The following is a 16059-nucleotide window of genomic DNA, read 5'->3' as shown; positions in this document are numbered from 1 at the left end:
TATAGATAGATGCAGGGCCGGTGCAAGGAAGTTTCGCGCCCTAGGGGAAACTTCCACCTTGCGTGCCGCCCCCCCCCCCCAGCCCTGAGGCACCCCCCACCCCGTGGCAGCTCCCCCACCAGGGAGACGTGCGGCAGCTCCCCACCCCAGCTCACCTCTGCTCCGCCTCCTCCCCGAGCATGCCACCCCCACTCTAATTCTCCTCCTCTCCCAGGCTTGCAGCGCCAAACAACTGATTGGTGCTGCAAGCCTGGGAGGCGGGAGAAGTGCAGCGGCGACCACGCACTCGGGGAGGGGGCGTAGGAACGCTGTAAAAAAAGATTTGGGGGCACCACTTTTTGGCGCCCCCAAATCTTGGCATCCTAGGCAACCGCCTAGTTTGCTTTAATGGTAGTATCGGCCCTGGATAGATGGGACTTTATAGGAAGTAAAATAATGGAGTTGGGGAGAATCCTCAGGATGTTGACTATCCTGTGTGCCAGGAATTAGCAACAGGCTAGAAAAAGATTCTCAGGAGCTGCACAGCAGCTACAAAAAGCACCACAGGCCTGGATTCTCAGGAAGTTAATGTAAACTGAAAAGGTGCTGATGTTGGTGGAGCATTATTAGTTCTAGGCCTACTTATTGTATAGTGCACTATACCTGCTACACCAGCCCACTGTCCAAAGGCTACCACTCGTAGTCCTCTGTGATCAACCATTTTCTCATAGTCAATCAATCGAATTTCCTGAAAATACATAAAAAGTTACTTTTTATGTTTTCACTAAAAGTTTGATTTTAAACAGCAAAATAAAGGATGTACTGCTTTCATGGGAACTGCTTTTACATGCACGTCTGTCACCTTTTGTGCATGAGACAGGCAGATGCACAGGACTGAGTTTTCAACTATAGGGAAAAAATAGTTTTTTTAAGAACAGGTTGACTTTGGCTTGCTTGGTTTATAACCAGAGTCTCCATAATGTTTTTAAGTGAAGAAATAAAATGTTAGCACTGCAATCAGCAGATCATTGGAACGAAACATGACCATCTTCGAGGAACCTAGAGAGGAAGATCTTCATCTAGTGTAAATCAGCAGTTCAGCAACAGAGCTACACTGACTGACACCAGAGGAGGCTCTGACCCAGAGTCAGAGCCCACAAACAGCATCCTGACCAAATAACAGGGTGATTCAGTCCCAATGGGCCATTTGCCACCTCACAAATAAGACACTCATTGGCAATCTCAGAAGTGAGACTAGAGTAAAAGTTACATCCGATTCCAGTATCCACGTATCCTCTCCCCAAACAAAGTTGGAAGATCAAGGTTGTGGCTTGTTGGAGACACTTACTTTTATTGTCCATGCTTTGTAGACAGAGGACCTCTGTTCTCGGGGACAACTATTTGCTCAAATCAATATACTGAACAGAGGATAAAATCCTGGTCCCAGTGAAATAAGTGGCAAAACTTCCATGAGGCCAGGATTTTACCCAATGTTATGAAAAATGCAAAGGGACAAATTTTGCAGTTCCTAATCAGGCAGAATTAGCTTCTTTGGAACAGTTAGCCACATAAGGACTGCACACCAGACCCTTTAGACTTGATATCAATATCATATAGACCAGTACAGCCACGCTGACTTCAATCTTTTTTTCTCCTCACAATTTACTCTGGCAAGAAGGGTCCCTTATTCTTTAAACCATGAGAGAATGTCTCTTAGGCAAGCACATACAGCACTTAATCAGCTTTTCAAAGTGTATTAGAGCCAAGACCAGTGGCTCTCAAACTTTTGTACTGGTGACCCCTTTCACATAGCAAGCTTCTGAGTGCAACCCCCCCTTATAAACTAAGAACACTTTTTTATATATTTAACACCATTATAAATGCTGGAGGCAAAGTAGGGTTTGGGGTGGAGGCTGACAGCTTGCGACCCCCTCATGTAATAACCTCTTGATCCCCTGAGGGGTCCCAATCCCCAATTTGAGAACCCCTGGCCAAGACTATCAGTTTCAAGTTAAGCACTTTGCATCATATAAACAACAAGTAAAGAGGGATAATTAAGTCCTCGACTGAGGCCAGGGAATGGCAATTTCAGCCTAGATTTGAATGTTTAAAGCCCAGTTATAAATATCAAAATATACTTCTGGGGGAATTCTGCATTACTACATGCATGCAGAATTCATGTCCCCCGCAGATTTCTTTGCTCCCGCACAGAAAAATGACTTTCTGATGGGGAGGCAAAGGGAAGCTGCACAAGCAGTCATGCACCCCCACCCCAGCAGTGCAGGTGCATCGTTCAGGGTGCCCAGAGCAGCTGGCAGAGAGGTAAATAACTGCACAACTGGGGGGGGAGGAGGGAGGGAGAGAGAGAGATGCTAAGGATACCCTGACTGGTGGCTCATACCCTGTGCTGGATTCAGCTGCTAGTCCCAGCTGGGCTGCAGGCCAGGACTTCCTCTTCCCCTGAAAGGAGTGGCCAAGGCCAGAAACCTCCCCCAGCTGCAGGAGGCCACACACACACACACACACACACACCCCGCTTTCCACCCCCATTGTTCCTCAGCCACAGGGGAAGAGATCACGGTTTGGGAAGCTGCACCCCCATCTGCCCAACCCCACACATTTGGACCCCCCAGACCCTCCTGCATCCATAAGCCCCAAACCCATAACTTCCCTCACTGAGCCCCAACCCCCTGCATCTGGACTCCTATCCCTCAGACCACCCCCCACTGAACCCTTCACACTCAAATCTCCACCCTGACAAGTTCCCCCCAGAGTCCCTACCAGCTGCACCTGGACCCCCACCCTACAAAGCCCCAGTCCCCCAGCACCCAACTCCCCCCACTGAGCCCCACACACCCAGACCCCCCCCCCCACCCCCGCTGAGCCCCAACCACCTTCACTTGAAGCTCCCTGCAAAAGTTCCATGGCCCTGTACCCAGAAGCCCCCAACAAGCTCCTGTTCATCCAGAACTCCCTGCATCTGGACCCCCACTGAGCCACCCACACCCAGATTGCTGCACACAGATCCCCTCTCACCTCACATCTGGATCCTCCACACTAAGCCCCTCCACACTTAGATCCTGCTGGGCTGAGCCTGCCTGCCCACACCTCCTGCACCTGGCATGGAGGGGCACGGCCTGGGGGGTTTCTGGGGCAGGCCCAGCCCTTGTGCTGTGTCAGGGTCAGGTGCAGCCTCATTGCTGGGTCTGTGTCCGGGTGGGGTGGAGGGGGGCTGCAGGATGATCTATCTCCGTGCAGCCAGTGGCCTATGCTCCCCACTGTCATGCTAGAGCCGCCACATTTGTTTATTGACCAATAAAAATTTGCAGAATTTTAAAATATTGTGGGGAAAAATTTTATTTCCCTCAGGAATAAAAATAGAAGCTTAGAATATAAATGCTGCGATGCAGCAATGTGTTCTAACCCATAGCTAAGTGATGTGTGGTAGATACCCTATAGCTGGTATTTGGATATACAATACTCTCTTGACTATTTCCATATTATATCTTAGGAGAATCAATATAAACAGCTTAAAAAATTAAATGCATCTCTTAAAACAACTGTTGAGAGTACAGACTTTCTATTATTGTATCATGAAAAGCAAGCTCAAATATCTAGGAATACTTAGGTTACTTTCCAATGCACTGTATGCTTAATCCTGTTTTTTACCTTATGGTAACAGTCATTGATCTTTCTTACTACAATATTTTTACCTTTCTTAGAATTTCATCCAGTAGAGACATGTTTGCCTCTTGGGCTTTAATAGTGTGAGAGAAGAATGCATAATTCTTCTTAGGAATTAATTTATCCTCTGGAGGTCTCTTCACTCCCACAATTAGCGATGCCTCAGAAATATCTTCTTGAATAATGCCACCTGCTTTTATATATTCCTGTAAACAGAGCATTAAGAAACTTTTATTCTTTGATATTAATGCAAAAAAAAAAAAAAAAAAAAAAAAAGCCATCTTAAAAGAACTTATGAAGCAGAAAGATACAGAAACAAGTTAAGGCCTGTTACTAAACAAACTTGTTTAAGAGCTTGGATTTGTATTAGGGCTGCGGTCAAGCAATTAAACAAATTAATCTTGATTAAGCGTGCTGTTAAACAACAGAATACCACACACCACATAGAAGGATTATTTCATTGGGATAGCATAGGATTGAACCTGGGGCAGAATTCAGCCCATCTTATTACTAGTAATAAATAGGTTGTAGAAGTTTTCATTCCTTCAAAAGTGGGTAAAGCATCTCAATCCCCATTCTAAGATGGAGCAACTAAGACACAGAAATTGGGTGGTTTGTTCATGGTCATACAGTGGGTTACAAAAGCTAGGGCTTCTGCTCCTACCTCTGTGCCTTACCCACTCAACCATACTATCATGCTGCTTGGACTGAGGTTGATGGCAAGACTCCCACTGACTTCAAAATGACAGCAGGACCAGGCTGAATATTAGCATAGCAAAAAAATCAATAGACTTACACAAAGTAAGTTATCTTTGGTGTAAATGTGGCTGTTACTTAAAAACACCTGGTTAAAGTACAAATCCTTGAAGCCTGGACAGTAGGTTGTATTTTGGTTTTTTTTTCGCCTTCAACCATATTCCTCCCACTCTCAGACCCTGACTCGATAAGTAAAAAGGGTATGTGTCACAATTGCTTTAGCTTAATACAAATGTCTCATTAAGAGTCAGTCTAGCGTGACTACAATATGGCCAGCTAGCAAAGCTTCAAACATGGTGGCCTGCATCTTAACAGGGCTTTGCAATCATTTCAACTTAACTCAGATGAATTAACAGGATTGGGGGAAAAGCCACACCTTTTCTCTGTCACAATTACACATAACATCAGCGGAAATATGCTGCCTGAATTCAGGCAGCAAGGAAAAAGACAAAAACAGTTACATAGGACATCAGGAATTACATAAAACCCCTAAAGTTCCTATGCAAAGAATTATTGAGAATTTAGACAATAGAAGGCAGGGAGGCTGGGGGAGGGCAGGACAGACCTAAAAAACAAAGAACAATGAATAGGTATCAATATTGCCTTACAGATCTAGCCAATGATTCCCATTGCTTTAGTCAGTGGGAAAGAATGACCCCCTTTTGTAATACATAACAGAGTAGCTAATAACATATGTTCGCTATTATGTACAGCCTTTAGATCCTTTAATGCTGTAATACCATAATTAAATAAACCAATGTTACATTTTGTTCACCTAAATAGGAACCACAGCAGAACTTACCTTTTCATGGATGGCTCTCCGGTTTGATGGTTGTACTAAGACTTTGTATCCCAGATTTGTTAGCTCTTTAACATGCTTTGGTGCTAGAGGTGCTCTTCTTTCCCAAACACTAACATCTTCCCTCCTGATTGCCAGTACAGGTTTATGATGGTGATGGCACTTTAAAAGGTGGACCCCAAACTTGCCAGTTGTGTCTCTGAATGTTCGTAGCATGATAAAACCTGATGGCAGCAAAGACAAAGTAGTTAAACGATACCATGCTTGCAAAGATGCTTAGAAGCCATTATGTTTGTGCAAAACGTTTGGGTCTCTTTAGAAATCTGTTGTAAAACATACTCAACTACTAATCACCACAATGATCATAACACCAGCAATAATTATCACAATTTTCTGATTAATAGTACTAATATTCCCAGATGTCCTGTGCAAGAGAAACCTGACTTTACTTTCATTACCAAATGTAAGTTCTCTAATGTAAACCACAACTGAAACAGTAAGAGAACATTACAAAGTCTTGTTTTCTCTTCGCTTTGGCTGGGTTACTTCACAAAATCAAACCACCAGTATTGCTGTATCAAAAAGTTTTTACTCATGTGCAAGGTATATTGTTTTTAATTCCAGTTACTGTACTTGTGATCCGTGCTGGAGGCTTAAGCAAAAATGCCAATTAGACTGAGTCACCAGTATGACTATGCAAGAGTCAAAAAATGTATCAATCTCCCACCCTATAAATCTTATAAGTATCTTTCTTATCACTTGGTGTAGTGATAACAAAAGAGACTAACTCATAAAAAAGCAATAAAGTACAGTTAAAGGTGCTACATGACCAAGGACAAATGGCCTTGGGCCAGCTCTTTAAAGATATTTACATAAGCATGCCTAGGCACCCAACCCCTATTTAAATGTAAATCAACTTAAGTTAGGTGCTTAGGCACTTTTGAAAACCCCACTAAGGTTCAGATCCTCAAAAGGTACTTAGATGCTTGGATACCTTTGAGGATCTGGGTCTAGATGCCTATCTGCATTTAAACATCTTTTGAAAATCTAGCTCTTAGACCCCAGTTTTGCAAAGACCTATGCACATATTTAAGCAAACAAAGGCCCTTTAAACTCAGTGGGACTGCTCATGGACTTCAAGTTAGGAGTGTCTGTAAATCTTCTGTAAACCCTCTGCCATGTACATTGGCCAACCCGGACAGTCTGTACGCAAAAGAATTAATGGAAACAAATCTGACATCAGGAATCATAATACTCAAAAACCAGTGGGAGAACACTTTAACCTGTCTGGCCATTCAATGACAGACCTGCGGGTGGCTATCTTACAACAGAAAAACTTCAAAAACAGACTCCGAGAGACTGCTGAGCTGGAATTGATATGCAAACTAGATACAATCAACTCAGGATTGAATAAGGACTGGGAATGGCTGAGCCATTACAAACATTGAATCTCTCTCCCTTTGTAAGTGTTCTCACTTCTTATCAAACTGTCTGTACTGGGCTAGCTTGATTATCACTTCAAAAAAAAAAATTCTCTTACTTAATTGGCCTCTCAGAGTTGGTAAGACAACTCCCACCTGTTCATGCTCTCTGTATGTGTGTATATATCTCCTCAATATATGTTCCACTCTATATGCATCCCAAGAAGTGGGCTGCAGTCCACGAAAGCTTATGCTCTAATAAATTTGTTAGTCTCTAAGGTGCCACAAGTACTCTTGTTCTTTTTGCGGATACAGACTAATACAGCTGCTACTCTGAAACCTGTAAATCTTTGCAAGATCAGGGCTATAGAGAGAAATACATAGTGAGCATCTTACAGTACCAGAGAAAGCTACTTTGAAATGAAAAGTGTAATGATCTTTTAGTTCTCACTTACATAGCACCTTCCTATGAGCAGAATGCCTGCAAGCACAGGATCCTTCCTGCTGAAGACCCACTTGTACAAGAAACTAACTGGCTGATTATGGGTCACGTGCGGATAGGGGTTTTTTTTTTTTTTGCTTGTTTGGGTGGGGTGGGGGAGAGAAGAGTGAGCATGCAAAATTCTGAGATAGGGATCATATCTTCTTTCCTGTTCGTAACAGTGTGACGGGTTGGATCACAGAAACCCCCTTGGGAGCTGCCACCTGATGTGCAAAAGACTACCCCTGCTCCTGTTTTCCCTGCCAGCTCAGGACTCCAGCACCCTGTCTTGCTGAGCCAGACACTCCCGTCTGCTCCAACATGGACCCAGGGTCTGAATCACTTGCCCCAAAGCTGCAAGTTTACCTGAAAACAGCTCACAGAAGTGTGCTTGTCTCTAGAACTCAGATGCCCAACTCCCAATGGGGTCTAAACCCAGATAAATCCATTTTACCCTGCATAAAGCTTATGAGAGATATGCACAGTTGTTTGCTCCCCCAGGTATTAATACATACTCTGAGTAAATTACTAAATAAAAAGTGATTTTATTAAATACAGACAGTAGGATTTAAGTGGTTCCAAGTAGTAACAGACAGAACAAAGTAAGTCACCAAGCAAAATAAAATAAAATGCGCAAATCTATGCCTAATCAAACTGAATACAGATAATGTCACCCTCAGAGATGCTTCAGTAAGTTTTTTCTCAGACTGGACACCTTCCAGGCCTGGGCACAATTATTTTCCCTGGTACAGCTCTTGTTGCAGCTCAGGTGATAGCTAGGGGATTCTTCATGATGGCTCCTCTCTCTCCTTTGTTCTCTCCCACCCCTTTATATATCTTTTGCATAAGGCGGGAACCCTTTGTCCCTCTGGGTTTCCACCCCCCCTCACTGGAAAAGCACCAGTTGATAGATTCCAGTTCAGGTGACATGATCACATGTCACTGCAAGACTTCATTACTCACTTGCCAGCACACACATATACAGGAAGACTCAAAGGTAAACACAGCCATCTGCAGACAATGGGAGTCATCAAGATTCCAAACCATCATTAATGGCCCACACTTTACATAATTACAATAGGCCCTCAGAGTTATATTTTATATTTCTAGTTTTAGATACAAGAGTGGTACATTTCTACAAATCAGATGATCACACTCAGTAGATTATAAGCTTTGTAATGATACCTTACAAGAGACCTTTTGCATGAAGCATATCCCAGTTACATTATATTCACTTACCATGTTTTTATAAAACCACATAGACTGCACAACGGCACAAACAGTGCTTTGTTTTTTTCACATTTGGTCTATTAAAGGGACACTTTCACCTTAAATTTGGCCTGAAAACAAGGTTTTCTAAAACCTCAGACCAAAAGCAAACACTGTGGAAACTTTTTTTTGAGTTCCAATAAAAATATGTGCTTTTAAACAAACATTCCCAGAAGCCTTGGAAATCCAAACACTGCTAAAGTAAGTCAGAGTGAAACTGAATTCACTGGCCTTGCTGAAAGATGTACAAGACCAAGATTAGCAAGATGTATTTTTTTAAAAAAAATCTTATACTTATAATATCTTAGCGGCATTAATTATGTTAAAGATAGTACATTTACAACATATTTTTAAATTGACAGCAACTCTTTAAAAGCATACTGAATATATGGTTATGCTTCTAATGGTAGTTTTAGTGCCACAAACTGATGAAGTTGGCATGATTTTTTAATTTTTTTAAATGATTATTTAAAGCATTTAGTTTTGAAATTAAACAATATCATTTATCAATACCTGCCTGAATCCTACTGCCAATTTCTGTTCTTCCAGCTGCATCTTTAACAAAAAAGATAAGAATTCTGCCAGGTACCCAGTGCAAAGTGAAGATATAGAAAAATATTTTCCCCACAATCTCCTTCAGTTATACTTATCTTAATTGTTACTTGGAGCAATAGCAGACCGATGGGTTTTAGATCCCTCCCCCCGAGAGGATTTTTTAAATCAATGGTGACTTTCAGAGACACCTTTGCCAGAGGTCATGAACAGTTCCTTCCTAACAGACGTATGATGTGATCCAAACGTGTTTCCCCCCAGGTTAGAACGGGGCGGCAGGTAACCCCTGATCTAGAGATGCAGCTAAAAAGAGCATTTAACTTTCTTCGCAGTTTCCTCTCGGATGGATTTCTCCCTGTCAGTCTAAGTTACTAGCCAGAAAAGGCCTCGCGAGCTGGAAAATTCAGGCTTGCTGCAGGGGTCACCACCGAGAACAAACGTGGCTACTTTGTTGCCAGAAAGGAAGATGCAAATTTGTCCTCAAGAGTCCAGCTGTGGCGAGGAGCGGGAAGGGAGCGGAAAGCCAGGCTGGTCTGCCCGACCCACCACGGCGGGACGGCACCGGCCAGGCTCGGAGACAGAGAGAGACATTCCCAGAAAGCGAGAAGCTGCTGGCAAGGAACCCTCCCGGGGGGCGACATGCAGCCCAGCCCCCGTCCCGCCCTGACCCAGGGAGCCCCCCCGCCGCCTGCCCGGGGCGCAGCGGCCTCCAAGGTCCAGCCCACACTCAGCAGGAACAGCTGCCACGCGCGACCTGGAAGCGCCCGGGAGGGTAGGCCCCTGAGGAAAGGCTCCGCCTGCTGCTGCCGCCGCCGCAGAACCCCACCACAGGACATGCAAAGCCCAGCTCCCGCCCCTCACCACGCGCGGCACCTACCTGCCAGCGGAGCGGGGTTTACACGGGGAGAACGAAGCCGCCAGCTCTGCGATTGCGCAAAGTAACCGAACAGCTGCCCAGCCAGGCTATTAACAGAATTTTGGGGAACTAAGGGATGCCGCCCCCCGGCGGCAGCCAATCGAGTGTGACCTTCGAGGTACAACCTTTCCTTTCCGCCAATCCCCAAAGGGCTTCAGGAGTAACGTCATTGGTGACGTTTCGTCCCTCCCATACACACCCCCAGCCCGCCTCTCTTATGTGTGTGCTCCTGTTTGGGCGGGGGAGATTTCCCAGAATGTCCCGCCCCGGGGCCCTGGCTCTCCAGGGGGACTTGCACAAGGGCACGGGAATGCTCCTACACACGGATAGCCAATGGGCTAGCAGCAGCAGGGAGCCGACTGCACAGCCCGCAATGCTGCTATGATCCGCCATACATGATAGTCCGCGGGATTGCTGAGAGAGCGGAGCCGCCCTTCTCCGAAATGGCTCAGGGACATCTGGACTACGAGGGAAAACACGGTGGGGATTTGGGAGACAAGAAACACATTAATAAAATGGGTGTCAACATTGTATTTTTAACATAAATTGTACGGTAATGAGGGATGGGCATGGGCAAGGCAGATAAGACATCGAAGGATCAACCTCCCCCTGCCTCTGAAAAGCATCCCAGCCCCTCCCCAGCTGACAAAATCCTTGTGTAACCCCCTCCTCCTCAATGACAAGTGACTCAGGGTGCTCTAATTTCCCCCTTTCCCCACCCACTAAAATAAGGTATGGCAGTACACTATCTTTGCTCTCTACACAACATTAGTAATAGGGGGAAACCACACACAGTTGGATTCCAGATAAGTGTTTATATACAAATACACAGGCCTACCTAAGGTGTAAATTTTTAACAGTGACAGAACCAGGGAAAAGGTAGGTACCCACTGTATGTGGGCAGAGCTGGGCCGGGCCGGGAGCCCAGACCGGCAGTGGGCTGAGCAGCAGCAGGCTGAGCTGCTCAGCCCGCTGCCGGTCTGGGATCCCGGCCGTCAGCCCCGCACAACCCGCTGCTGGTCTGGGGTTCTGGCTGCCGGCCCCTTGCCAGCCGGGGTCCCGGCCGCCAGTCCCACTCAGCCTGCTGCCACCCTAGGTGAGTGGAACCCCAGGCCAGCAGCGGACTGAGCGGGCCAGCGGTGTAAGATCAGCATTTTAATTTAATTTTAAATGAAGCTTCTTAAACATTTTGAAAACCTTGTTTACTTTACATACGACAATAGTTTAGTTATCTAATATAGACAGAGAGAGACCTAAAAAACGTTAAAATGTATTACTGGCACGCAAAACCTTAAATTAGAGTGAATAAATGAAGACTCGGCACACCACTGCTGAAAGGTTGCCGACCCCTGATTTAGCGGCTCTAGGGAAGACCCGCTAAATCGACCGCAGATCGCTCTCCCATCGACTCCTTTATTCCACTGAATCGAGAAGAGTAGGGGGAGTTGATGGGAGAGCATCTCCCTTCGACATTGCATAGTGTGGACCCTGCAGGAAGTAAATCTAAGATACGTCGATTTGAGTTACACTATTCACATAACTGTACTGTAGACAAGGCCATAGATACATTTCTCCAGGGCGTGAAAAATCCAGAGAGACGTAGCTCTGCCAACCTAACCCCTGGTGTAGACAACCCTAGGTGAACAAAAGAATTCTTCCATCAACTTAACTACCTCCTCTTGGGGAGATGAATTACCTACAGTGATGGGAGAACTACACTGAACCACTGCAGCTTTGCCACTGTAGAATTCTAAGGGTAACCATACCCTATTAAAGACTAAGGCCTGGTCCACACTACACAGTTAGGTCAACATGAGGCAGCTTATATTGAACTAATTATGTCAGTGTCTACATTACAGTCTTGCTCCCGCCAATGTAAATGCCCTACTACACCGACATAAATAACTCCATCTCAACAAGAAGTATAGGGCTTATGTCGATGTAGTTAGGGTGACACAGTTTCTGTGTAGAAACTGTAAAAAGCAACAGAGGGTCCTGTGGCACCTTTGAGACTAACAGAAGTATTGGGAGCATAAGCTTTCGTGGGTAAGAACCTGATTTCTTCAGATGCAAGAGTAGAAACTGTTACTTACATTGGCTGTTGGTTGTCTTGTCAATTTCACAGCAGGAACTGTGAAATTGACAAGAAAGCTGGGCAGCTGGATTTCAGCTGCCCCCCACTCCCCTGAAGAGCTTGGGCAGCTGGACACACCTCTGCCCTCCCCCCAGCAAGGGCGAGAAGCCTCTGTGGCTGGTCCCTGCTCCCAGCTGGGGTGAGATGCCAGGGTCACTCCCTCCCTCCCCCCAGCATGGAGCCCTGAAATTGACAAGGCTGCCTCTCTCCTTGCAGGGAGTGGGAGAGGAGGCAGAAGCCAGGCCAGCCAGATCCTGCTTTCCTGGAGCAGGAAGCCCTGGGAAGCTTCCCCCTCCCACCGCTCCCAGCGGGGAATGGAAATTGTGTGTGATTGGGGGTTGCCATTTACAAAAAGTCAGGATTGGCCTCACACGCACCCCAGAGAAATATTTTAACATTTTTCTTCATTTTCCTAAAATAAAACTGAGGAATAGTGACTAAGGGGTTAGGAGTCTCTCATTTCCTGGGGAAGATGGACTCTAGATTAATTTTGACCAGATTTTCTATCTCTCTGGGGATGAGTTATCCCTAAATATTTCATAAATTTGGGTTGCCATCTAGAATTCCAATGATCATAGATTCCCTTATAAGCATGTTTGCTTATGCCCAACTTTTCCCAATTGATTTTCTATCCCAAAAGGTGTTTAAATGCATTAATTAGACTTAATAGGTTAGAAACAGAATCTTCAAACCAGCCTATTTCTTTATTGTTACAAGAGCTCTACAGAACTTCAGCAATAAAATCTGACGCCAACTGAAATCTCCCTGGTTTCTGGTTTTGTTATAAACTCAAAATTCAGACCTGGTTTGCAGAAAGGCTCATGATGGAACACAAGCAAGGTTTCCCACCAGGGCCGGTGCAACCACTAGGCGAACTAGGCAGTCACCTAGGGCGCCAAGTGGTTGAGGGGGTGTAGCGGGGTGAATGCCCGCTCCAGCCCTGAAGGGGTTGGAAAAGCCCTGCAGAGGGCTGGGGCTGTGTAAAGGGGCAAAACCCTGGCTGAATGGGGAAGTGGCTGCAGCTGGGGCCATGCCCCAAACTGAGCCACTCAGCCTTATAAGAAGGCCAGGGTAGCCAGGGCTGAGCAGGCTCCCTCTGACAGGAGAGGCAGGCAGGCAGGCAGGCAGGCAGGCAGGCAGGCAGGCAGGCAGGCAGGCAGGCAGGCAGGCAGGCAGGCAGGCAGGCAGGCAGGCAGGCAGGCAGGCAGCTAGCTAGCTCACTGGGGACATAGAGTAAGGCAGGGCTGGGAAGCCCTAGGCCAGCAACTCCCCAGGCTGCAGGGCCTGGTTCCAGGTCCATATAGGTATTGGGGTTGCAGAGAGGCAACCTGAGGGTGGGTAAAGGCAGCCAGTCCAAACCCCTTGTTGCTGGTGATGATTGGCTGATAGACTGCAGTCTGCCCCAGAGTGTGGGGGCTAGATGGTGACTGGCAGTAGCCATAACTGAGGTGACATTGGGATAGTAGGTAGGGGTTCCCCTGGGTGGGGAGACCCAGAGAAAGAGTGGGGTACTGCCAGGGGGGCAGCACCTAAGCCAAGGGCACTGGGGTCTGGGAGGGACATGGGGGGCCAGTGACAGGTGGATCACTGGCCTGCAGAGGGTGTTCCAGAGGCTGGTGAGCTAATTCCCGGTATGACCAGCAGGAGGTGCTGCAGGAGTGAGTCCACGCCTGATTACAGGGTGCCAAAAAGCAGTGCCCTGGCTCGGCAGGGAGGAGCCGCCTTCCGGAGAGCCAGAGCATTGGCTTGCGGGGGCAGCAGCCCTGCAAAGGTGGCAGTGCTGCTAGCGGGGAGCAGCCACACCCCCCACACCCCTCCTGTCCAGGCTGCAGCCCAGCGTGGGCCCCCGGGGGCTCCTGCAGGCTGCAGCAGATGCATGCTGACGCTGGCCCCTGTGCACCCCCCGGCTCCTCCCTTGCCACACTCGGGCTCTGCAGCTCCGGGGCATGTGAGCTGCTGCCGCTGGGGCGCGGGGCCCTGAGCCTGCTCCAGGAGGAGCAGCGGCGGCTCACACTCCCGGGAGCCGCAGAGCCTGAGCATGGCGAGGGGGGAGCCAGGCGGCTCACAGGGGCTGCTGCCCGCATGCATCCGCTGCAGGAGCCCCCAGGGGGGTGCCGGACTGCAGCCCTGCCAGGCACACCTCCCAGCTCCCCCCGTCACAGTGCTCAGGTTCTGCGGCTCCCGGGCATGTGAGCCGCCATTGCCCAGGAGCCGCATAGCACGAGCGCAGCAAGGGGAGAGCTGGGGGGTGTGCACGGGGGGCCAGTGCATAAATGCATATTTAGGGTTCTTCAATAACTTTATATCCCATCACATTGCATTTTTGCCGTTTTGTGTTTGAAAAGCAGATTCTGTGTTCACCATTGATAATCTTAGTTACATTCCAGAACAATGGTACAGAATTCAGAAGAAGCCCTAGATTATTGCTTCTCAGGGCTGGCACCAGCTTACCAAGCAGGTGCTTGGGGCGGCCACTTCAGAGAGGGGCGGCAGGTCCGGCTGTTCGGCGGACGGTCCCTCACTCCTGCTCGGAGCGAAGGACCTTCTGCCGAATTGCCACCGCAGATCGCTATCGCAGCTTTTTTGTTTTGTTTTTGTTTGGCTGCTTGGGGCGGCCAAAACCCTGGAGCCGGCCCTGTCACTTATCATGCAAGATGGAAATATTCTTCAGATTTCAGATAAAAAAAGACCAATTACATGGTTGAGAAGTAAATATAAAGTATGTTAATGTGTTTATACAAAGTGAGTTTGCTTATACTTGGACCATCACATCTTAAAAGTCTTGTTTTACTAACTTTAATGTTGTTTAAAAATTCACAAAGAGAAAATTACTTTGAAAGTTGAGTATGGAAAAACAACCTCCCCCCCCCTTTTCTGTCTCTTGAGGTACTGTTACTCAAATATTTGCACAGCATATTTTGAAAGTCAAATGAAAAACAATGAACTCATATTAACTAAACCACCAAGTAGTTAGGTTTCCAGAGAAATACATTGTTTTTATCTAAGAGATAGAGTCTAGATTTTCATGAAAGTTGCTTAGGGTTACCATATTTTGTGCCTCCTAATGGAGGACACTCCCGGGGGTCCCGGCCCCGCCCCCAGCCCCGCCCCCGCCCCAACTCCGCCCTCTCCCAAAGTCTCCGCCCCCTCCCCTGCTTCCCGCGAACATTTAATTCGCGGGAAGCCTGAAGCAGGTAAGGGGGGGGGGTGTGGGGGGGAGGAGGCGCGGCCCTGGCCGACCACTCCCGGCTCCCGGCTCCCAGCCCCGCAGGCCCGGCCCGGCCCCCAGCCCCGCGGGCCCGGCCCCCAGCCCCGCGGGCCCGGCCCGGCTCCCCGAGCCCGGCCCGGCTCCCAGCCCCGCGGGCCCGGCCCGGCTCCCCGAGCCCGGCTCCCCAACCCCAGCCCGGCTCCCCGAGCCCAGCTCCCCGACCCCGGCCCGGCTCCCCGGCCCGGCTCCCAGCCCCGCGGGCCCGGCCCGGCTCCCCGGCCCCACGGGCCCGGACCGGCCCCGCGCCCCCGGCCCCGCGGGACCAGCCCGGCACTGCGACCCTGGCCCGGCCTGGCCCCCGGCCCGGCACCGCGCGCCCGGCCCGGCTCCCGGCCCGGCACCATGCCCCCGGCCCCGCGACCCCGGCCCCGCACAAAGAGGCCCCGGCCGAGCCTCCCGATTTTCCCGGACATGCCCGGCTTTTGGGGATTTCCCCCCGGACGGGGATTTGAGCCCCCAAAAGCCGGACATGTCCGGGAAAATCCGGACGTATGGTAACCCTAAAGTTGCTGAACGTTAGATGAGCAATTAACTGAGTGGGATTTGTCAACTGCAAAGTTGATTCTTGGTAGGCTATGCCAAGTGACATTATTTATTAATTTGGATTTCATTTGAAAAGAAACATCCCACAGCCTTTTGAGGGCCTGGGGGGAGGGATAGCTCAGTGGTTTGAGCCTTGGCCTGCTAAACCCAGGGTTGTGAGTTCAATCCTTGAGGGGGCCCTTTAGGGATCTGGGGCAAAACTCTGTCTGGGGATTGGTCCTGCTTTGAGCAGGGGGTTGGACTAGATGACCTCCTGT

The 16059-nt window shown here is 48.3% G+C and overlaps 1 protein-coding gene across 6 annotated transcripts in view; it reads right to left on the bottom strand.

The window, feature by feature from the left end:
• AASS (aminoadipate-semialdehyde synthase) overlaps positions 1-9948 on the bottom strand; it is a 53694-nt gene extending 43746 nt beyond the window's left edge. For 2 of the 6 annotated variants that reach the window (XM_065556057.1, XM_065556045.1), the window contains exons 1-5: positions 9819-9930; positions 8907-8944; positions 5222-5442; positions 3693-3869; positions 643-727 (exon numbers count right to left, since the gene is read on the bottom strand). In XM_065556057.1, the coding sequence (XP_065412129.1) occupies positions 643-727; positions 3693-3869; positions 5222-5434 (475 nt within the window). In that variant the 5' untranslated portion in view covers positions 5435-5442; positions 8907-8944; positions 9819-9930. Of the gene's footprint in view, positions 1-642; positions 728-3692; positions 3870-5221; positions 5443-8902; positions 8945-9818 lie in introns of all 6 variants that reach the window. The other 4 variants (XM_065556055.1, XM_065556043.1, XM_065556048.1 and 1 more) reach the window with 3 other exon arrangements.
• Positions 9949-16059: the final 6111 nt, after the last annotated feature.

The sequence above is a fragment of the Chrysemys picta genome, chromosome 1, assembly GCF_011386835.1.
Source record: "Chrysemys picta bellii isolate R12L10 chromosome 1, ASM1138683v2, whole genome shotgun sequence".
In the NCBI taxonomy this organism is placed as follows: domain Eukaryota; kingdom Metazoa; phylum Chordata; order Testudines; family Emydidae; genus Chrysemys; species Chrysemys picta.
The sequence above is the reverse complement of the archived record's forward strand: the minus strand, read 5'-3'. Positions and strand labels throughout refer to the sequence as shown.